General features: G+C 34.0%; 1 protein-coding gene across 1 annotated transcript in view; it reads left to right on the forward strand.

The window, feature by feature from the left end:
• Positions 1-25,379, forward strand: part of FSIP2 (fibrous sheath interacting protein 2) — an 86,245-nt gene that overhangs the window by 43,241 nt on the left and 17,625 nt on the right. Inside the window, exons 16-20 of the mRNA XM_039839931.1 lie at positions 1,265-7,651; positions 7,697-10,175; positions 11,993-18,811; positions 18,881-21,462; positions 23,891-24,370. Of these exons, the coding sequence (XP_039695865.1) occupies positions 1,265-7,651; positions 7,697-10,175; positions 11,993-18,811; positions 18,881-21,462; positions 23,891-24,370 (18,747 nt within the window). The remainder of the gene's footprint in view (positions 1-1,264; positions 7,652-7,696; positions 10,176-11,992; positions 18,812-18,880; positions 21,463-23,890; positions 24,371-25,379) is intronic.

The following is a 25,379-nucleotide window of genomic DNA, read 5'->3' on the forward strand; positions in this document are numbered from 1 at the left end:
AGTAAGTAAAAAAATATCTTTAAGAGATTTGGTGATTAAAGCAGAATAAATTGGCTTTCCCTGGGCTTCCCCCAAATACTCTCAAATGTGTCAGAAGAGAGTATACTACATAGGTATTAATATTTTTTGAACATTGGCCTGAAACATGAATAATGCCATGCTAACTTAAAACAATATTCAAGATATGAACAGCCCCATTACAAGAATCCTATTGTTTACCCTGGTACCTACAAACCAATCTTATAGGCTTTGCTGTCAATTACTGTTTACAGCCTTTATGTCTGAAGAGTAATAACAATTTTAAAACAGACTACTTAGTTTATTGTAGGCAACAGAATTTTTGTAAGCCCAAAATAGATTTTCAGTAAGTAAGCAGAGGTATGTAGAATTCTACAGATGCATTCGGTGTTTACTCTTGGTCCAGTTTAATCTGTGACAATACTATTGACCACTAAGGAAATTTGGTCCCTCGGTTTTCATTTTCAGCTCCAATTAAGGAATTTTCTAGCTTCAATACTCTTGCTCTGCCCTCCTGACTCTTTAAGATACAGTTCTAGCTTGGTCCTTATTTTCCATCTAGCCAATTGGTTCCTACACTGCACTATCTTTTCTCAGCCTTCCTATCTAAGACAGCTTACCCCAATGCTCTAAGGATACATAGCCATTCAATCTCCACAAAGCATTAACTTTTTTGTTGCCTCTCAAATAATTTTTAACTGTTGTCAATTAGCTATAGTCATTTCCATACATATAGATCACAGGCTCATCACTGCATCTGGGAATAGGGAGGAGAAATGGCTTATTTTCCATGCTTACATTTTAGCTAGACAGATGCCTCTCAAAGTACCCAAATGTTTTAACCGTATCTATTTTGAGAAGTGCTTTGTTAGAAATAATCTACTGTATTTTTAAAATAATTTTACTGGGTCATAGACACTGTTTCTTCTTGCCAAAATACATTATGATTCTAGACATCAATTTGATGATGTTTTTTCTTTTTTATCAAAAAGTCTTATATCTTAGCAATAAATGTTGGGGGGGGTGGGAAAAAAAAACTTCTAAAGGAATGTGAATCAATGGCAACTTGTATAAAAATACTTTACTGTATTACAGAATAAACCGACTTGAAATTAATCTGAAATTCTAAACAGATGGTATCCAGCTACGCATTGTTTGATTTGAAAAAATAAATGTTACCTTCTGTCCCAGAATAGAATAAGTTGTTACATGATTTTCTTTTTGTTCCTGCTTGCTTCCTTTCCAGGTAACTTCTGAAGAACTGAATAATATAATTCAGAATATAATGACCTGGGTTGTGGCTACAGTAACCAGTATATTATACCCAGCCATCACAAAGTATGAAGAAAGGTTACAAAATAATGCACACCCGGTGTCTGATGACTCTGTCCTCTCTTCGGATAGTTCAAGTTTCTGTAGCACATGCAGTGAAGAGTTTACATATGGAAGTTACACATCTGCAACAACTAAAACATTTCAGGGAGAGCCATGTGCATTTGCAGTTGACATATCAGTAAGGCAACCACCCACACATTTAAAACCACCTTCCGCCCATGTGGAAAAAGCAGTTGAAAAACCGCATCACAAGAAAGAACAAATTATAACATCTAAACTCAAATATGATAAAACCGACATGATATATGCATACCCTAAGCTCAGAAGTTGTAAATCTGATAGTCACCTTTTAGCATCGCTTGAAACAAGCACAAAAAAATCTAAGGATGCTACCACCGAAACAGAAAGCTTAGAGAGTCCACAGTTTTCTAATCAAAAAGAAAAAGCCAGGAGTGAAATGAAGAATTTAAAGAAGATTTTTGTTAACTTTAAATGTCACTTAAAAGGGGAAACTGAATTGATTTTAGAAAGAATTTTTCAAGAAATAATGTCTGATTTAACACAGGCCATTCCCTCTATCTCTTCTGTCACTGCTGAAGTTTTTCTTGACCAAAATGAGCCTGAAAAAAGAGACTTGCTCTCCAATGTCGATATCTCCTCAGTAGCTTCAGAGATAGTGGAAAATATGCTTGAGAAGCTACACTCTGCAGTTGAAAAAAAATGTGTTGAAATGTTTTCACAAGAAGATTTGTTAGTCGATACAAAACCAAGTTTAACACCCAAGGGAGAATATCTCACTCCATCAACTGGAAAAACTTTAAAAGCTTCAATTCCTTATACTATGGGACCCATGTGTGATATTGCAGAGGATATGGTGCATGCCATTTTACAAAAGCTGATGACTCTTGCATCTTGTAAGCAAGATGAACTTCCTCATCTCGAAGAGGCAACTAAACATTCCTATCAGCACCATATGACAGACCCAACATATACATTCCTTAAAGAAGCTGACAAAAAGAAATGTAATCTTGAACCCGATGAAACTAATTTAGCTGTTAAAGAAGAAATACAAAAACTAATATCAAATATTTTTTCCCAGTCTACTTTGGTTGGTTATATAGAGGAAGCAATCAGCACTATACTAGGATATGTACAAACTGAACTTAATAATGAGAGACTTATTGCATCTGAAGAAACAGTAGCATTCCTTCAGCTACTTGATGATATCTTCACTCAGCTACATCAAGAGCCAGTAAAAGCAGATGTTAAAAAATGTAGACACTCTAAACTGAGAAATCTTTCTGATACTGAAGAAAAGTACAGACTAACTGGTACTAAATTATCTAGTGGTCCAAGGTCTAGAAAACCATTTTCACCTATTAATGTTCCTGGTATGGTCCTTTATTCTGAAGATGATAATGAAGAAATAGATAAAATTGTGAAAAATGTACTTGATTCATCTTTTAAAGATGAAAAGGTAAAATCACAAGAACAGAATCCTGAGCATTGGTTTACAAAAGGAAACACTTGTTTTGAATCCGGAAGAAGTAGCAAACCACCTATAAAGCCTCCTTCTCAAAGAAGCAAAGTTGCATTTTGTGATAAGGAATTAAAGACTGAGTTACCATCTTTAAATAATAAAGAAATTTTAAAGAAAAACCCCTGTTTGGATAAAGACATTTTAATTTTCAGCCAAGACCAAAAGCATAAAATACAAAAGGCTTCAGAAAACATAGTTAAAAGTATTTTAACAGAAATGCTCAAGGACCTAACTTCTGTTCCTCCTGGTCATTTAGGTCATAAAACTGGCAAAGAAGCTTCAGTTCTTGTTTCAGAAAAACCTCAAGGACTGTCACCTCAAGAATGGATGGACCAGATGTTCTCTGTGTCAGAAATTAATACAGTGGCTCAAGAAATAATGGATGCCGTGTTAAATATACTTCATAAGTCATCAAGCTGCATTCCCAATACCAGCAAAAGTTCCACTTCATCAGTTTATCAAACTTCTCTTGATAGTTCTGATACTCCCCACATGGTCAAAGAAGCATCAATTAAAGAGCCATTAAAAATATGGTTTGACAGTGAAAGGAAAGTGAAATATTTATCTTCACTCAACTTAGATCCTGCAAAACCTTCCCTGCTAAAATCTGAAGAAAGTAAACCTAAACCTATAGATGACATTACTGATAAGATCATTAATACGGTTTTTAAAAGGCTGAAATTACTCATTTATCCAAAATTGCAAATTGGCTTCAAACCTTCACCTGCAGAGCAATCTTCACTACAATCTCAACTTAGTGCTTATACAACAAAAGTAGTAAACATTGTTTTGAGTGCTATCCAGAATGAATTGGAACTCAATAAGAAAGACCTAAACTTTTGGGGAGAAGACCACACTAAATCTCTCAAAGGTAAAGGATTTTTTGCTGACACTGATAAATTGGAATCACTTGTCTCAAGTCTCAATGATGACATCATGACATCTCCATTATTAACTTATATTTGTGAAATGTTGTCAAGTGGACATTCAGATCAAAGCAGTATTTTACTCCCTTCAGATAAATCAAGGCCTACAACTTATCGATCTGACAATATTGAAAAACAAAACACTTTGCCAAGTAGGCAGGATAAAAAATCTTTTCATGAAGATTTGTCTACTCCATGTGCTCTCCATAGTGTCTTTAAAGGAAAAGATCTCAAAGAGAATATCAGATTGCAAGCACTAGATAGTATTGGAGAAACACTGTATGAAATGTTATGTAAGCTCATAGGAGCTCATTCTGACTGTAATCCATCTTGTAGTAAGCTAAACAGAGAGAAGATGAATGAGACTAAGCAAAGAGCTACTGAATTACATTCTAATATTCAGCTCGTTTCCAAAACAATTTTGGAATATATACTTGCAAAATTATGTAGTATTGACATGGATACCAGTTTTGCAAGTTCTGGAAATAAAGATGTCTCGGAGTCTCTTGATATTGACAACCTATCATTTGCTTCGATTATTGAGGAAATGGCCAAATGCACTGACATAATCTCCAGCATAGTTTCCAGGATGATGGTTCAGGATGGTAATAAAGCGGCAAGTAAAAGCAAGGCAAAAATTTCTGCTCCTGTGTCTGCAAACACAGGGAACACAAAAGAAATACATTTAGATAAACTGAAATCTGTAGCTTCAGATATTCTTAATGTAGTTTTTGCTAAATTGGAAGGATTTGCCAATGGAAATTTAGAAACTCTGGATTCTATTACTGATGGAAATAAAAAAAGCAATAAGATGGATGTAAAATGTGAAAGTTCCAGTGTTTTTACAGACACACATGAAGAACTATTACAGTCTACTTTATACATGCATGCAAAGAAGGTAGCAAATACTATTTTGAAAGCTATTCAAACAGAATTAAATATGAACTCATTAGATTTGTGTACAAATATAAAAACCCCATCATCTGAGAAACGAATGCTTAAGAATATAGTCAATTTAATTTTAGATGCAGTATCCTTAGATATGTTTAATGAAACTGAATCTGAAGAGAGAGGTATTGAAACTTATCGATACAGGCCAACCTATGGAAATTTTCTTCCTGGAGGAGCTGAATCAGATTCATTTCTAGAAGATGCTGCACATACAGAGAAAGAATTCACTGGAGAGAGAACATCGCTAAGAGAAGAAACTAAATCAGATTCTCTTAAACAATGGGTTCTAGAAAGAACCTTAAACAAAATTGAAGTGAAACTCAAAGAACCACAGAAATCTCCAATTGTTCCTATTATAAGAAATATTTTGAATGAAATTTTTCAAGGTGCTTTGGTCAATCAATTAAATGTACTTTCTCTCTCTCACTCTCATTTAAGTGGCATCCCTCACAACGCTGATGATCCAATTGCTCAAACATCTATTCAATTTATAGATAAAATGATGGGTCCTTTGGTGTCTGAAGCAGATGTAACCACAGTGGCAAATGATGTTATTAGAACTGTATTTCATAAACTTTATTCAGCTGCCATGACAGAGGGCAATGCAAGTAAAAACAGGTATAAAACTATCACCTTTTCAGCAAATGTTTCTTTTCATGAACACACTTATGGAGAAAAGTCCTCCGTTACTGTGCTGGACAAGAATCCATGTACTACTGTTCAGTCCAGATTCAATGTTAATCAACAGGTCAAAGTAAATGTAATTGAAGATATTGTACAGGCAATATTAACAAATCTAGAAACTTTTGCTACCTACAAAGTAAAATCCCTTTTTTGTCACCAAATCAATTTCACAGTCCCAGGGACTTTAGCCAATGATTTGTATTCTGATGATCAATTTTCTAGCTGCTCAGTGGATCATATTGCATCAGAAAAGTCCAGCTCATCTCAACTCTCTTTAAATAAATTAAATACGTATGCAACAGAAGTGGCCAGAAAAATTTTACAAAGAATCAAACACGAGTTAGACAAAGAAAGGGAAAGTCCTTTCCTAACTCATAACATTGTGGTTCCTGAAGGTATTGCAAGCCAAATTGTTAACACAGTGTTAGATATTGTATCATCTAAAGGCAAATATGACAAAAACAATTCTGACAAAGCGATTAATTCAGATCAGCAAGAAGGTATTATTGAAAAGATGTTTAATAAGAATGAATACCGAAAAGTACTTCAGTTTCAAATACAAGATACCATTGAAGATATTTTATGTGATATTTATGAAAAAATACTGTATCAAAATAATCTTTCATTTGCCACACCCACTCTAAAATGCAACATAGCTAGTAAACATTCTAGAGCAAATTCTGAAATGTACACTGAGGGTGCACATAAGATTATTCCAAAACCTTCGGTTCCTAAATCAGATGTCATTTTGATATCTAGTGATTTAGTGGATATTGTTCTTCATAATCTCAGTTCTGCTGTTATGCTTGGCATAAATGCAGAAGATCCTACTTCAGCACAATTGCCCATTACCTTTTGTGATATGTTGCCACAAACAGAGTGTCAACAGCCTCCTTTTATGGGGTCAAAAAGTGAAAGAAGAACAGAGTGTTTTTCATCTTCAAATCTGAAATCAGTTTATGCTGATGATAGTCCAATAACTGTAGAAGAGAAAGAAGACACCAAGAAACCTGTTCCTGATCCATTTGAGGAAAATGCTAACTTCATTACTAACAGTATTTTTAACCGATTAGAATCTTTTACCACAGAAAGAATAGATTCATTAATCGCTCTAGATTTCCAGCCTAAAGAAAAGTCATTTGTTAGCCCAGAACTGGAAAATCATAAACAAGATGACAGCATCTTTCATGAATCAAGCCAAATGGAATCAAATGTGGATGTCCTGAAAGTATCAACTGAAAATATTCCCAGCCAAGAGTTCGCAGATTCCACTTTTTCCAGTTACAGAGAAGAATTTGGACCCACAATTCATCTACCACAAACTAGTCTTAAGGAATATGCTGACATCATTGCCAGTGTCATTTTGAAGCTTATTAAAAATGACTTGGACCTAGAAATCCAAAAGGTGTGTCCATATCCAAACAATATTTTATTCCAAGAAAACATCGTTGTGAGTGAAATTGTTAACAGTATCTTAAAGATTTTATATAATAAAATACCTGTAAAGAAAATCAGTTTTTACTCAAAAGACAATCCTAACTTATTTGCACAACTAACTGTATCAAATGAAATATTGCCGGGACAAACAGAGCAGGAAGAAAATATCAAACTATCTCTGTTTTCAAAGTATCCATTAGAACAAAATCAAATGGCAGCAAAAAAGGAAAGCCAGAGGATTGTTTTGGAAGAAATATTTATGAGAAATGGAGAATCAAAACAAAAAGAAAAAACTGCATTGCTTGGTGCAGTAGAAGAAGTTTTAAATAAATTATATCAAAGAATAATGGAAATCAGAGGCCATTTGCCTTCATTTAATGAAATCCCTTCCTTTATATCTAATTCTAAAATCAAAACATCAGATGTGACACAGTCACATATTAACAGTGTAGCAAATGACATAGTTGAAAGGGTTTTGGAGAAAATGTACTCTGTAGTTGTGACATCATTATGGAAAAGTAATAAAAAAGAAGCATCTGACAACAACGATACTTTACCCAAGAAACCATTGTGTGCCAGAGAAACTAATCAAGAAGGAAAAGGAGGTGAATCCCCTAGATTTGTGATGCCACACGTTTATCCTTATGCAGGCAAGCAAAATGCCTCTCTATTGGAAAATAGTTTCATGCAATATTCACCACTGCAAGTAGGGGAGGATTTAGTCCAAATAGCTCTCAATAAGATCGCAAATTTTGCCTCAGTTTATCTAGAAGAGACCTCATCCCCTGAAGGTGGTTCTGATGAGTTACAACCTCTAAGGCTACACAGTTTTAAAGTGAGCCCTAAGGGCAGCCCTCAGCCAGGTTTAAAAACAAGTTTAAAAGCAAGATCAAAAGTTACTCCTTTGCCTAAATTTAGAACAAAACTACACCTCGGACCTAGTGGTGCTAAAGCCAAAAGCAAGACCAAGTTAGGTACTGGAGAGAAGACTCTTAAAGACAGGCAGTCTAAGACTGCCATTGGGCTGCCACAAATCCTGTCAACAGGAGATGCCAAAAGCTTACTGGAAATGAAATTTCCCATTTCGGAAATGAATTTGTGTGCCAAGGATATAATCATCAATATCCTGGAAACAATTGTGAAAGAATTTGAAAAGGTGAAGCAAACTAGAGAAATGGTAAATGCGAAAGATTTACCATCCAATCAAGTCAAGATAGCAAATAATATAGTTGCTACAGTTTTGCAAGGATTATATGCTACAAACAAGCACAATTTGGTTAATCCAATCAAATTCTCATATTTGGATGATCTCAAACTTTCACAGGGGAATACAGGTACAGGTTCTCTTGCCAAAACACAAGCATGTTTTTATTTGGAAAATGTTTCTTCACAGCTAGAACAGATTTTTCCTAAAGACAGTATATTTAAAAAAATGTTTGACAAATGGCAAACAGAATCAAATGACATGGAAAGTGAAAAATGTAAGCTACTGATGATAGCTGAAAATGTTTTGACTGAAATTTCAATAAAAGCAAAACAATTAGAATATTCTCTTTCACTTTTAAATTTGCCACATCTTAAGGATCGTGAAAGCAGGTTCCATAGTCGTGTTAAAGGAACTTCTAGAGCTGAAGATACCAAAGCACAAATTAATATGTTTGGAACAGAAATTGTTGAAATGCTATTTGAAAAATTACAGCTGTGCTTTCTGTCTCAGATGTCCACTCCAGACAGTAAAGAAACTCTAGCAAGTAGGAAAGAACATATTACTACTAAAAGTAAATATGGTTTTCCAATCAAGGACATCCTCAGCAGTGTGCCAATCTATAACATGAAGACAAAAGACCAAATTTCTTTGAGCTCCAGCAAGCAAATTGTTCGAGAAATTATAGAAAGGGTTTTAAACATGTTAGAGTCATTTGTAGACTTGCAGTTTAAACATATCTCTAAATATGAGTTTTCTGAAATAGTGAAAATGCCTATAGAAAATCTTTTTCCTGTTCAACAGAGACTATTAAGCAAAAAGATGTTGCCAAAATTACAACCACTGAAAAAGTTTTCTGATGAATCCAAGTCACGTACTATTATTTCCAAGGAAAATGCACAAAATACTCTTCTACAGGTCCATTCATTCCATTCAGAATTATTTACATATGCTGTTAATATCATCAGTGACATGCTTGGTATAATTAAGAACAAGCTAGATAAAGAAATAAGCCAAGTAGAAACATCTTCAGTTAGCATATCGAATGAGAACATTGTAGCAAGTGAGATCATTGGCACACTGATAGACCAGTGTACTTATTTCAATGAGTCTCTGATCAAAAACCTTCCAATGGAAAGTTTGTTCCAAGGAGTCGAAAATACATACATCGTTAATCAGGTTGAAATAGCTACTAATATGAAAATGCACATGTCAAAGTTAAAGGAAGTTAGTCTTGGGAATAATCGTCCACAAATAAGTGTACCTGGTTTGGTGTTTTATTCTGAGGAAGATATGAAAAATAAGTACAGAGCTTCATCAAATTTATCCCCATATGCCACAGCCTCTGTAGAAAACACAATTAAAAGCACAGAGCCAATGGAAAGGCCTGATTCAGAAAATATATCATCATATTCTATAAACAAAGTACAAGACTACAGCCTAAGGGAATCTGATTCTGGTCATTTTGATCAAACCATGAAAGGAAATAGCTCCCTTCCTGAAGGCAGTGTCTTACAAAAACTGTTTAAGAAAGCAAATGAATCTACAGAAGCAGCCTTAAAGCAAGTCATGTCATTCATAGAAATGGGAAAAGGTGAAAATCCAAGAGTGCTTCATTATGAGATCCCGAAACCAGTTGTTGAGCCAAACCAAACTCATACAACTGTTTCTCCACTCAAAATATGTTTAGCTGCAGAAAATATTGTCAATACTGTGTTGTCAAGTTATGGTTTTCCAAGTCAAACACACATTAATGAAAGCATAGAAACAATGAAACCATTTTTCATATCAAAGCAAAACCCTGAAGAACAAAAGAATGAGGAGATAAGTTTGCTTAGAATGTGGAATAAAAGAATCAGCTGTATACCTGAAGATGAAGAAAAAAATCTTGAAGCCAGCAAGGGAGATTTTTCTTTATTGCAAAAATGGGAAAATAGGAGGTACCCAAAGATAAAGACTCTGAAGGAATTTGAAGTCATTGTTTTTGCTGATCATGAACTGGGTCCAAATGAAATTAACTTGGTAGCAAGACATGTAACCACATCTGTGGTCACATACTTCAAGAACTTCAAAACTAGGGGTAAGCAAAAGATAACTTAATTTAAAAGTTGGCATAATTTAGAAAAAAATTCAGATATGTTTAAATCTCCTGTCTAAGAAGCTACATTTACTGTTTTTCTAAAAAATAGCCTTAGAGGGTGGGGTATTTAGTACTACTTAATATATCAGGATACTAGAAAAAAAAGTTAAACATTCACATTATTTGAGTCTGAAAGGAGTCTGTTGCTTAATTTCCCATATCTGTAGATAAGAGAAAATGAGACATTAAAGCAAGGGATTGATTGAGCATGAGGTATGAGTTCCAAGGAGTTTTTAAAATTCTTGTGTATGACTTCTTTATAATCATGCCAAATACACAGTTAATCGACTGAAGGTTAGTGATTTATCTTTTCAAGGCGTATGGTTGAAGTCTTTGCCATTAGTAGTCACCGTTTTTAAGAACAGTGGTATTAAACTTTTTGTTTTGTTTGCATTGCAGTATTAAATTCCTTTTAGATGTAATACTCTAAACTTATTCCTAAAAAGACATTTTCGCTCTCTTTCTAAGAAGGCTTATCTGTATATGTTAGATTGAACCATATGTAATAGCCATTTTTGTATGTCCAAGTCTTTTAATTATTGGCTACTGCATAACATTGAATCTAATAATACTATAATAGCCCTGAACTGGATCAATAATTCTAGTTACCAGTGAATGGTTGCTACATTACCAGTCCAGATATATCACTAGCCCAACATTCAAATAGCAGACCACATACTGCTAGTTCTAACATGTGCAGGAGGAGGTCATTTCCCATTTTTAAAACTGGTATTTTTTCAAGGTGGACAAGTATATACCTGCAATTGCAAGCTCATAAATAGAATTTCTCTGAGGATAGCCTAATTGAACTTAAAGAATCAATAAAGAAAAACAAGCAAGAGAAGATCCATGATTCCATCCCATTGGTACTTGGCTCTCCTATCAAATCAATTCTCTATTCTCAGATATGTCCAAAGCCTTTCAGTGATTTCACTCATTTCCTTCTTCTACGTGGAATATTCTTTCCTCACTCCCTTCATCTCAATATCGCCAAATCCCATTAAGCAGTCAAAGCTCAGATAAATGCCTCCCATCTCCACAAAGACTTGTCTGATTCCACATGTACAGAAATAACAAATGATTAGGTTCTGAAGAAGTTTTGAAAAAAGAGTGTATTTCTATGGCTACCGTGCCAAGAAGCTGGCCATCCCAAGCAGGTATATGATGTATGCAGTAAATATTCTGTTGAAAAGAATAGAGTCCTAAGTCTGGCTAGTTTGGGGACAAATTTTGTGACAAACTGTCATCTAGGAATTAAAGTACTATGGACATTGTCATTTATCCCTGACCTTTGTGGAGTTAGCACACTTTTATTTCAGTCAAATTCACAACTCTTTAGCTTCCTAAAAGTAATACATAGCACAACATTAAATGTTTTGACTATTTTTTAAATAATTATATGAAGTCTCTATAGACTACTCCAGACATGCTAGGATGTAATAATCATTTTTTTTTTGCTCCAGGATTTCCAGGTTCTTAGAGCCCTTAACCATCTAAACAGGACAGATTATCAGCACTTGACTTAGAGATTTGAATTCTTCAGGGTTATTTTCTCAACACTCTGGCTAAAATTAAGATTCCACAAGATGGGAAATAATACAAGAAAACTGCATTTCTTTCTTGACTAGGTTTTTCTTTTACTTTAGTGAAGTGTTCCAAATATAAAATTCATATGTAAATAGTTAGCAATATATTGAATTTTCCATACTTCCCTAATGCATGCTAAAAATAGTAATGGTAATGTTTTCTTTTTTAAGTTTCCAGTGAGAAGGTGTCTATTGTTTCAACACTGTCAAAGAAAAAATATGAATTAAAACAGCCTCTAAGAAGCATTTACAATGATTCTTCACTTTATCAATTTTGTGAACATCTCACTGAGTCTGTCATTTGCCATTTAACTAGAAGCATTTCTGATAGCACCAAAGATGGTAGAGAAAAGGAGAAAGCATGGGGAAGCCAAAATGCAGCATTTAACAAAATTATTTCAATTGATTCTCAAGTGTTTGAGAACAGGTCAATTTCTATTGGAGGACTTGCTTTAAGTATTTCTGAAATCATTACTGAGATCCTTTTTAATAGTAACATTATAGAGACTGACATCACACAGCAAATGTTTTCTTTAAAAACAAAGTACATTTACTGCCCAGAAGTAGCTGCTGCTGACTTTGATAATCTCTTTCAGGATCTCTTAATAGGAGTAATTCAAGTACTATCAAATGAAATAGGAATGACTCATCATCTTGAAAGTAATGGAAGAAATAAATCATTTTCCATGCTTAAAAGCAATAATGTGTCCATCTGCAACAAAACAAATACAATGGAAAGACAGATAGATGGCAGAGATTTGGAGTCATCTACTCATCAAATTGATCATCTCATTCAAAAAAATAAATTAAATTATCTGGCACAGAAGTTAGACCATCTGGTTGGTAGCCTAAAAACTCGTGAATCCAAAGAAGTAGTTAATAAAGTTTTTAATATTGTTTTAGATTTATTTTTACCAGATGAGTACCCAGGTGAGGCTATGCATTCTGATAAAAAAGCAAGAACATTTTTCTCATCCTCGAACGATCAGCAAAATAATAGCATAATTGGAAATAATTTAGGGCTCACCCCAAAGTCGGTTTTTCTTCTCAATGTTGTGTGTGAGAAACTTATTAGAACACTTTTGGAAAAATGCACAAACACTGTCTTCCTTGATAATGGCCCTCCTTCTGATGAAATATCAGCGGAAGAATGTCAACTTCTAAATATACTTCAAAGTGTAGAAGATGAAGAATTTGATTATTGTAAGGGAGCAATGGACTGTGAACAATTTCAAGGAGATTATATGTCAAATCTTTTGGAAAATCTGGCAGAAATGGATCAAGACTTATTGTCATCTGACACCATGCTTAATGTTATCTCCCACAGCTTGGTTAAATCATTGATGGACAAACTATGTCACAGTATACAAGTCCCGCAAAGTCCACCTTTTGTAAACAAATATTTAAAGTATAGAACAAGAGACATACCATCTAGTTTCATAAAAGCAAAAAAGCCAGAATTAGCAGAATTAGGACAAGGTAAACATTCTTTAGGATTCATGAGTTATGACAGTACTGTTTTGACAAGATCCCTGAATAATCCCAGTGTGGTTAACTCTAAAATACAAGCACCATTTGGCAAGAAGTGTTCAGCAAATTCCTCTTCTGTGTCACTCCTTAAAAGACAAGGAACAAAAGATATGGACATAATCACTATCCATAATAAGCCTTATACAGGGGATATAAATACAGGTGTTTATTCGGCCACATTTCTGGAGGAAATAATTTCAGAACTGTTTTTTAATCTCTCTACTTCACTGTTGAGAAAAAATGAAAACATTACCGAGGGCCAACTTAATGAGAAGAATATATTATTTGTCAACAATGTAGTGAATGAGTTTAATAACGCGCAAATCACTGTTTTACGGAATGCTGAAGAAAAGCTGTGTTTTCCACCAGTCCATAGAGAGACTGTTAGTAGGATTGCTGACTCTGTTTATTATGATGTTTTTCAGAAATATAAATTAAAAGTGACTGGCGGAGCTAATCTGGCATGCGATAATACCTCAATAACAGAACAAATAACTAACGGCATATTGTTAGAAATTTTAGACTATCAGCTCCCACCTGGCTTCAGGGAAAAGCTCATACCTAATTCATATTACCCTCTCAAAGCTGAAAATATACTGCAAAAACTTCAAAATAACCTGAGAGAATTTACTTCCAAATCCAGGTCTCTAACAGGCTATAGCACCATGTTTTCACACTCATTTTTAGAAGATGTCATCAAAAGACTTTTATCTCAACTCATTTCTCCATCTAGTAAGGCTTCCTCTTTGGGAAAAAAATATTTCAAGAGTTCAGATTTTAATGAAGTGTCTACCTGTATAATAAATAAGGTTATATCAGCCATTTCAAAACATAAAATATGGTTCACTATATATGATAATCAACAGCTATGTACAGGAAAAAACCTACAGAAGATGGTGGATTCTGTTTATAGTAATATTGTGCAAAAGTCTGGCTCTCTTGTTTCAATACAGAAAAGTATAGCCAGCCGAAACCCAATTATGGTTGACCGAATAGCCAGTTTTATTATCGAAGAGATTATTGAAAATCATCTTCAACCATTTTTGTGTAAAGAAGGTTTGCCTCGTCCAAATACTCCATTGGATGAAATATCAAACATGGTAAAACAGGTTCTCAGTGAAGTCATAGAGTCAAACAGACCCGGAACACCATCACCCTTAGGGATTTACCCTGATAAATTTGTAGGAGAAGTTGTGACCAGACTTTTATCGAAGATTTTCAGTCCAAAGCATAACACTGAAACTGAGCTGGAAAACATGACACAAAAAATAGTAAACTCAATAAATAACCATTTTGACAAAGCTAAAACTCACATTCCATGTGATGACAAAGAGCAGTCTTACCCCTTTTTAGATACAGACATTGTGGATGAACTCGTCACCTCAGTTTATAGAAATGTTTTAAAACAGCATGGGCTAGACCCTGAGGTTGATAAAGAGTCTGAAGATAGTGAAATTTTTGTGGAAAATATTACCAATTTAATTGTAGCGGCTATTTCAGATTATCTTCTTCATCCCCTGTTTTCTGGAGACTTGTCATCTTCTTCCTATTCTATTTCCACAGCCGAGAATATTGTTCAGGACATTATTAGTAACATCAGTAAATCTGGCAAGACGAGTCAGAGCTTATCGCCTTATAACACCTTGTTGCCATATGCATTTTTAGAAGACATGATCAGAGTACTATTGTCTAGAATCTTTCCTTCTGCATCTAACAATGTTGCAGACAGAGAAACTCCAAAAGATAGATCAAGAGTGAATTTCAATGAAATTGCTTCAAATATAATCACTGACATTAGGAGGAAAATTTCTCAACATGAAATTCTATTTTCAAAATATGAAGAAGAAACCAAGTTTGTTTATTCAGAAGATGATGTTCAGCATCTCGTTGACTCAGTATTCAAAAATATTTCACAAAACTCTGAGTCTCAAGAATCAGTTGAGCAAAATATCACAAGTGGTAATGATGTTCTTATTGATAGAATAGCAGGATTTATCATTAAACATATCTGTAAACAACATCTTCAGCCATTCGTGGATGGAAAGCCACTGCCTTCTTCATCAAACACATATCTCGACAGTGAGAGAAGGCAGTGGTTTTATGCCAGTGTTTATTCCTCAACTTTTTTGGAAGATGTGGTCTCTGGGGTTTTAAGCAAAATATTCCACAGAGTGTTAGGCATTGTACAAACGAAATCAGTAACAGATTCAGAAGATGAAATGTCTGATAAAGCTGAAAAACTCATACATCTCATCGCAGAAGAATTCTCAAAAGCCCAAGTTACCATTCTAGAAAATGCTGAGGAACAACTGTGTTTGCCTCCAGTGGAGAGAGATGTAGTGAAAAACATTATTGACATAGTGTACAGCAATTTTTTGCAAGAATATGAAATGGTAATAATGCCCAATACTGATTTTCTAAATGATACAAAGACATTGGCTGCAAGGATAACTAAAATTATCCTGGTCCAAATTTTCGATTTCCAAATTCGTCCAAATCTTATAGAAAAGCTTCCTTTTAAGTCACACTCCAAACTAAATACTAATGTTTTGGTAAAGAGAGTTCAATGTGACATTACTAAATCAAGACTCCGAAGACAGGCATCAACAATATATACTACTATGTTATCACATGCCCATTTGGAAAAGATTGTCACTCAGCTTATATCTCAGATGAATCCTCTGGCATCCAGTGCAGAACACCCAGATATTTCTCAATCAGACTTAAGTAATACAGTTATAAAACTGATAAATGAAATCATGTCGATAATTTCAAAACATGCAATATGTATTATTAAACACGGCAATGAAAAACAAAGTATGATTTCAGAGAAAGATATCCAGTCTATGGTTGATTCCATTTATGCTGATCTTTCATATTCAAATCTATACCAGTCTCTTACGAAAGATAAAAAGGGTATAAGTAACATACCTGTATCAAAAATAGCAAGTTTTATAATAAAAGAAATATTTAACCATCACCTTCAGTCATTTTTATCTGGAGAGAAAACTTTCCCTTCAGCTGCAGTCAATCAAAATTTTAAACAGAAACCAATAGATACTAAACAAAGAGAGCTGTCTTTCATTGTAAACTCAGCTGTCTTTTTGGAGGAAGTAATTTCTAAGCTTTTATGCAAACTCCTTTATGCATTCTCAAATAATGCCTTGGCTGCCGAAAACCCAGATACAGTAAAAGCCAAAATTACTGACATACTTACAACATTAGTAAAATCAATTGTTCTGGAGTTCACCACATCAGAGATTTTAGTTGCAGATTACATTGATGATGATATGTGTTTTTCAGAAGGATATAAAGAAATGGTTCAAAAAACAGTCAACTTAATTTATGAAAAAATATTAGATGAATATCAATCTCTGATTCAAGTTTATAGAGCTATACAAAGTGACCCAATTTGCTTTGGAAGGAAAATATATCATTTGCTTTTGGAAGAAATTTACGATTATCAGGTACAATCATTAGTTGCAGGAGAATTAGTGTCTTCTTCTTATTCTTCCCTTCAAGCTGATAATATCATCAGAAATGTGCTCAGTGTCATCATGAAGGATAGTCACACCTTGCCATCATGTATTACAGTGCTGCATCGGTCTCTTTTAGAAGATATGATTTACAAGCTTATAGTGCATATCTTCCCTTCAACTGACACTAAAAGTGAACTAAAAGAAGAAGAGGTTACACCAGATTATGAGTTTGTGGATGCAACTTCAAAACTGACTGATGAAATTATCAAAGAAATTTATGAACATGAAATCCGTCTTGCCACAGCAGAGGAGAATGCAGAAAGTGTGCAGTTAGAAGCAATTGAGAATTTGGTTGACACTATATGTAATAATATTATGAAAAGATCTGAATTTCAAGCTGAAGTGCAAAAACAGGCAGACAAAAAAGGAGGCTCATTCCTCAGTAAAATAGCTGGTTTCATTATGAAGGAAATCATGGATCATCATCTGCAGCCATTTTTACATGGTGAAGGATCACCTTCCCATGATTACGATCACACATCTGTACTTACCACACCTGATAAAGAAAAGACACAGACGTCTCTATACTCAGCTGCATTTTTGGAAGATGTAATCGTTGACCTTGTTCGCAAATTTTATTCTCTTCCAAGTAGTACTAAAGATTCTAAGAAAAAAGAAATGCCAGAGACAGATATTATGGGTTTGGCTATAAAGTTTGCAGACTCTCTGATTGGAGAATTTAGGAAAAGTGAAATTAAAGTTCTACCAAATGCTGAAGAGATGTTTTCATTTCCACCAGTTGATAAAGAAACAGTTGATAAGATATCTAATTTTGTATATGATCAGTTCATACGAAAGTGTGAGTCTACTGAAATTCAGAAGGGTGATAAAAGTAACATTGTGATAGAAACGATTGCTGCTTTAGCCCAGAAGGCAATTTCTGCTTTCAAGATTCAACCACTTTTTTCAGGAGACTGGTCTTCCACCTTCTTTTCATTTTTAAATCCAGACAACATCACCCAAAGAGTTCAACACCTACCACAGAAAACCTCTACAGAGATAAACAGATGTTTAAAAGAAAATCATCTCACTTTACCAGAACAATCACATAAACACGCATCTCTAATCTCAGACCAGAAAAATTTGTCAAACACTTTAGAAATAGATGGAGGTAAAATTAGTAGAAAGGAAAGTTTCCAAACTGGGGAGACATCAATTAAAAATGGTGATGTCCACGATCTGGAAGTTACCTCTGTAACTAGCATTAAACTGTTATCAGGGTCAGCTATAGGTACAGCAAATGGAAAGAAAGAGAATGAAAATAAAATGGGAATTTCAATTCAAATGTATAAAGGGAATGTATCAAAAGTTACTTATCCAACTACTAGTGTGCAAAGTAAAGATACTCAGAAGCCAGATTTGAGGATAACACTTAAAAACAATGAAGTTGAGAAGAAAAGTAAATCAGCTTCAAAAGTAGCTCCTGATGATACAGAGTATGAAGAGGAGGAAATACCTAGACCAGATTTTGAAATAAACAATGAAAAGAAGATTGACAAGACAAGAGAAAATTCATTTAAAAAAGAAGACAAGCTTGCTCCGTTATCTTCATTAACATCCAAAGCAAGAAATACTGGGACCGCAACAAAGAAAACTGAGGAAATAATAACCCAAAAGCCAAACGTTAAGGACAGAAAAGATACTCCACCTCTAATAAACAAGAATCGGCAACAATTCTCAGATTATGAAAGTGTTCAAAATGTCACTGAAAATATTTATGATAATATCTTAGAAATGAGCATTCCTCAAGAATCATCACATTATTCAAATTTCCCAAATCCTTCAAGTGATACATTTCATGTAGTTCAAGAGGTTGGTAAGGATGTTGCACAGTCTTTTTCAACACAGGATTTATCTCTCTCGATTAATAAAAATCTCTCTGTCAAAGAGAAGAAAGAAGAAAAAGAGAAAGAGAAAGGGAGTGAGAGAGAGAGAGAGAAACAGAAATATGGAGAAAGAGAGAAAAAAATAGAGAAAGAAAAAGTGAAAGTTAAGGAGATTAAAAATGAACCTAGTAAACAAGACAGTCCTCATTATCCATCAAAAAGTAAACCTGGAATTTTTCCTGCTAAATTTTTAGAAGATGTTATAACTGAAATGGTTAACAAGTTGATCTTTTCTACCAGGCCAGAAACACAAACGTGTGATAGATGTCAAAATGTAAGTGATAATGAAAATCACACTGAACTCTATGACACAGCTATGAAACTTATTGATTCACTGTTAAAAGAGTTTTCAGAGGCTCAAATTAAGGTTTTTAGGCCAGATAAGGAAAATCAGTTTTTTCCACCTGTAGATAAGGTGTCATCAGTTTCTAAAGTATCTCTCGGCCATAAAGAATTGACTGCAGATGAAGCACCATCTAGCATTAAGAAAATAACTGTGGATAAAATGACACATATACACAAAGTGACTAAAAAACTCTCTCTAAATAAGACACCTTTCTTAGATAAAATACCAGCGATTGATAAAACATTAGTTAACAAAGTTGTGCACTCCTCTGTATGCAGTATTTTGAAAGAATACAGATCTCAAGACTCCATTTGTAAGAATATAAAGAGTAATGGGGAAAATTTAGCAAGAAGACTAACTAGTGCAGTGATAAATGAAATTTTTCAACATCAACTTAATTTGATATATTGTGAAGAGGTTCCAGCTTCCGCATGTTTGCCTCTGGAATCTAAGGATGTTGTTAAAAAGATTCAAAAGGTGGCTCATACATCCAGTAAAGAATGTCAAACGTCATCGCCATATAACATCATGCTGCCTCATGAATTTTTAGAGAGTGTGATTTCTGCTCTGTTATCTAAAATTTTCTCAACAGTAACCAAAACCAAAACAGAAACATCTGAGAGCAATTGGCTTACAGAACTGGATTTCCTTCAAATGAAGTTACTAAGTACGGTCACCACAGAGATCTCTAAAAATGAAGATATGATTATTCAGTATGTGGAATCCTTGCATCCCAATGATGATGAAATTATTCAATTAGTGGTTCATTCTATTTATAATAATCTCTTGTTACAGTTTGGATCACAAGAGATTATACAAAATTGTGTAGCCAGTGGATGCAGAATCCTTTCAGAAACCATAGTTGATTTAGTTCTACGAGAAGTCAGTGGCAATCAGTTGCAGAACTACTTTTCTGGAGAGCTAACTCCACATCAGTGTGCAGAAGTTGACAGTGTTGTTGAAAATATTCTTAAAGATGTTATCCAAACTACCGATGCTCCTCAGCCTCAACCATCACATGCTCATATGCTACCTTATAACATAATAGAAGAAATTGCTGTAAAATTTTTATCAAAGCTTTTATTTACATTTCCAAAAGTGGATAAAGAAAAAACAAAATCTCAGGAAACCGAAATGCAAAATATAATATCAAAAATATTAAATTCAATACAAGAATTTATCTCCAAAAGTAAGATTAAACTTACACCACCAGCCAAAGAGTTGCCTACTGTACCATTAGCTGACAATGAAACTATTGAAAAAGTAGTCAATTCTGTTTACAGCAGTGTTTTAAAGCAGTCTGGCTCACATACATCTATATTCAAAGATTTAATGGGTAAGAGCAATGTACTCTCTGATATAATAGGTTTTTTAATGGTGAAGGAAATTTCCAATTCTGAATTTCAACCTCAAGTGGAGGAAGATGTATCAAGTTCAGAATTAGTTCTGGAAGCTGTCAAAATTATGGAAAAAGTGGTCAAAATTGTTGAAGAATTTAAATCCCAGGAAAAGTCTTCATCCAAAAGAGTTTCTTTGTTAGATGCCACATTTTTAGAGGAAGCATTGGCTTTGTTCTTGGCTAAACTAGTAAGGTTGCCACATTCATCAAGCAAAGATGCAAAAAATTTATCAAAGCCTGAGTTAAAGAAAATTGCATCTCAATTGACAAAATCTGTGACAGCTGAAATATCTAAAAGTAATATTAATCTTGTTGCTGCTGATCCTGAAGAACAGTTTTTAAATCCAGAAAGCATAGAAATGGTTTCTCAGGTCATTGACTCTGTTTACAGTAATGTACTGCAACAATCTGGAACCCATAAAGACCTTTATTATGATATAAAAGGTACAAACAGAGTCTTCCCTAAAAAAGTGGCCAGTTTAATTATTAATGGAGTTTCAAATTTTCCATTAGATACAGATGGCTCGAAGATTTCAAATGCTTATCTCTTTGGAGATCTAGACATTAATAGAATTGTTCAAAAGGCACAAGAGCATGCTGTTAGAATGATCCCTGAAATAGAGAAAGAAGAGTCAGACAAAGATTCAATTGGAGAGGAAATGACAATTAAAATAGTTCCACATGTTGGGAGTAAACCAATCAAAATAGACCCAGGCATTGTTTCAGAACACTTAGCAGTAATTTCCATAAAAACTCAACCTCTTGAGAAACTTAAGATGGAGTGTTTAAAAAAAACTGGACATAGCATAGCAGAAGTGAGAAGAGCATCAATAGATGGGAGAAGTTATTCTACATTAGACACATCTACTGTAAAAGAGACAAAGAAAGAAAGACGTACTTCATTGAATAGGACAGGACGACTGGATATAAAACCCTTAGAGGTAAGTGCAAAAACAACAGCAGAAAAACAGATGAATAATGAGATATGGTGGTTCTGTGATACCCTTCCCCAAATAGGAATGAATTTTTCTATTGCTATTGCCCAGCCCAATAGGAGAATTAGTTATCTCAGTTTATCCGTATAGTCATATGATTTACTGAGACTTGTCATATCAGATCTGTGGCTCACTCTAAAGATCTCAGTCTAGTGTTCCCAAGACAATCAGTTTAAACTGGCTTTACTGTGAAATCTACAGGTGTTTAAAAGAGCCAGTTAGAATATCAGGATATATGAAGTTTCGAAACCATCTATAATAGTTTTAAATTCTGAAAATTAAGGCTCCACGGCAGTGGTACTCTTTTTACTTTTCGCAACATTTATCAATAGACATTAGACTAAAAACTCTTAGATTATACTTGTTTCTTACTATTTCACTTTATATTAGCCTTTCTCAATTTATTCTATACTCTCAAGATGCTTTCCTCGTCTATCCTTGTTCTAGATCCGGCAGCCCTATTACTGCCATTTTTATGAACCCATTTCCTCTTACTATAGACCTAACTCCATTCTGCAACTCCATACTGAGGGCCCAAATATATTAAACAAATTGGGATTTTAAAATATCAAAATGTCCTTGTTACAAGGAAACTATACCACTGAAAACAAAGGGATTATCTGGACACCGATCCAGTATACATTTTGATTTTCATCAAAGCCCCTTATACTGATGGTGTTGACTCATAAAAAGACTAAGTGTGTTTAGGGATATAATCTGTAGCCTAGACAATGAGAAAAATTTTATAGAACCATTCATAAACTTGAATTTTCTCTAGCAGTGTCCTGTAACTCACTGAACTAAGTCTCAGGGCTGGTAAATATGTTAATAAGAGCTTTATGTTTCAATACCCAAAAACTGAGATTATCATGAGCTGAGACATTCATTTCATCTCTTTTGTCCTAAATTTTTTGAATCAGATGAAGGTCCTTTTAGCTAAAATCTTTCCTCTTCCATACGAGTTCTCATGATTGCATTAGCATATTACCTGGTAGTCTCCATTTCTATAGAAGTAATTCCTTGGGAATAAAATTTGTGTGAACAGACTATAGAAATACATTGCTCAATCAGTTTTTAATATCTGTGGAAATGTCTGTCACAGATCTTACTCTTTGTTACCAGCTTTCTTTGCTTAAGTCATTTGTAGGCCACAGAAAGCAGGAAGAGAATATTTAAACCAAATAATTACCCTTGTCATCTTAAGGGGAAGAAAAGCCCTCCTACAAAAAAATAAATAAATAAATAAATAAAGCAGACAGAGAACTCTTTTAAGACATTTGATTAGTACCAACCTGGGTACCAATGCTTTCTATCTCCAGCCTAGACATAGAGAAGAGACAAAAGAACGGTAGATTAGATCAGAGAACTCAGACACTTGTTGGCTCCGCCTTAGGGCTTTATTTTCTATTCTGAGGTAGCATAAATTCCCAATACACTAGGCATATACATTATTAAAACCATATATAGTAATAAATTCCAAAGCCCTATAGAATAATTTTGGATTTTCTAAACCACTAGTTGCTTCCACTAACACAAAATTAAAATTGATTGTTTTTTAATTTCTTAAGGAGGCAGTTTATATATTTTGTTTACACAGAAGACATTCTTTTAGGGCACCATTCTCTGAAAACTGGCTTACAATGGTACAGTCATGTTGAGGTCTACAATTATTAAGTCAATTTGTAGGTTCCATGGCATTGTCAAAGGCTACGAAAGTAGAGAAATTCTGTTATTTAATTATAGTTGTCTTTGATCTGTCTTTAGATACTGAAAATGGAAACTGAGATTTGATTAAGGATGGGAGAAACAAGATTTGTGCTATGAAGATTCTTTTGAAAAATATGTCCAAAGGATCAGGAATGGAAGGATGGGGATCATAGTGTCAAAGACCTTCACAATTTTGGTTATTCATCTTTCAAAAATCAAGATTAGATAATAACTTGATTTATTTTTTATTAAAAATACTGGGTTTCTCTATGATTCCTTACTATGATTTTAGAAAAATAGATTATCCTGTCTATTTTTGTCACAAAACTTTAGAAATAAATGAGAAAAAAAGTAAATTATGATGCAACAAAATATAAAGTTTAAGGAAAAAGGACTTATGTTAGATCTTTTATACTTTGCAGTAAGTTGTGGTAGATTTATATGATCTCTGAATGTAAAAGAAATGACAGACACCAAATATATCATACAATTTTCATTTGTTTCTTCTTCTTAAAATATTGCTAAAATACAAGTAAGTAGTGTATGAAGGTAATACTACATAAATCGAAATTAGAAATCATATTAACATAGCTATATTACAAAAGAATCATAGGAAAAGTGATTGAGGCATTTGTTTTTAATATATTCATTGTACCTTCAATTCCAGGCTGTTTGCAGAAATTCATTTCAGAATATAAGAAAGCCTGATATCACCAAGGTGGAGCTTTTAAAAGATGTTGAGAACAAAAATGATCTTATCCTCCGATTAGTAGCTCATGATATTGATTCACAAGAAGGACAAATGTCTGATGAAAATGAATTTGTTATAAGAGAAGTTATACAAGAAGAATGTTTAGGAGAACAATCTGAAGATCAAGTGAATGTAGCCACAAAGCCAAGAGAAAGCAAAGTTGGTTCTCCCAAGCCAACAGTAAGCACAAACAGCCTGAAAAAGTTTTTATCAATAAGTAAATGTTGTCAGCCCACATCCAGTACAAATATTGAAAGTATTGAAGCAACCTCAAATCACATAATAGAATGTAAAGAGAGACAAGTTAAAAGAGCTGTTGCTGAGCTTCACATGGCTGCTTGCTCAACAACCAAGGCTGTAACAGACTCATCTTGGGAGAAAAAGCCACAGTATAAGGTGAGTGAGAAACATGACTGTCAGTGACCATACATCTATGGAAAGAGTAGAGATCTTCAGAAATTCTGTCCAAAATGTATCTTAATTAGGAAGAAAGGCATATTAAAATGGTTCTGCTCTTCTCCTAACCTTGGTAATATTTATAAAATAAGAGAAATAACAGATAAAGCCATAAAACTCAGTTGAGGGAAAGCAGATAATAGAAAGAGATCTAGATTATTTAGAACCCCAAGGAGAATAGGAAAAGGAAACCATATAAGAGAAATGAAAGCTAATTATATCTGTTAGTTAAAATATTCCATCCTTTTTGTATTTTGGCTAGTAAATATCCATTGAACATTCTGTGCAGAGAAGCCTTATGCAGATAGACTATGATCAGAAGTTGGGCCAAAGTATAAGGAAGTAAAAAAGTCCACACAAATTCAGATTGTCTAGGTTTGAAATGAAAATTATTTGAAGAAATATTGGCTGAAAATTTCCCTAATCTGGGAAAGTAAATACAAATCCAGACTAGGAAGCCCAGAGAGTTCCAAATAAGAAGAATCCAGAGAGAACCACATCAATACACATTATAATTAAAATAGTTTAAAAAATAAAAAATAAAAATAATAAGGATAAAGAGAGAATCCTAAAAGCAACAAGAAAAACACAATTTGTTACATACAAGGGAAACTCCATAAGGATATCAGAAGTTTTTACAGAAACTTTACAGACAAGGAGAGAGCGTCATGTCAGATTCCAAATGCTGAAGAAAAAAAAAATTCCAGCCAAGAGTTTTCTACCTGATAAGTTATTCAGAATTGAAGGAGTAATCAAGTTTTCCAAGTAAGCAAAAGCTAAAATTCATCATTACTAACCTGGTCTTACCAAAAAAACATTAAAGGGACTTTTCTAAGCTTAAAAGAAAATGTGCTCATTAATAAGAAAACATATGAAAGTAAAAATCTCACTGGAAAACATAAATATATAGCAGAGATAGTGGATCATTTATAAAGCAAATACGAAGGTT

This window comes from Pteropus medius, unplaced genomic scaffold, assembly GCF_902729225.1.
Source record: "Pteropus medius unplaced genomic scaffold, Ma_sr-lr_union100, whole genome shotgun sequence".
In the NCBI taxonomy this organism is placed as follows: Eukaryota; Metazoa; Chordata; class Mammalia; order Chiroptera; family Pteropodidae; genus Pteropus; species Pteropus medius.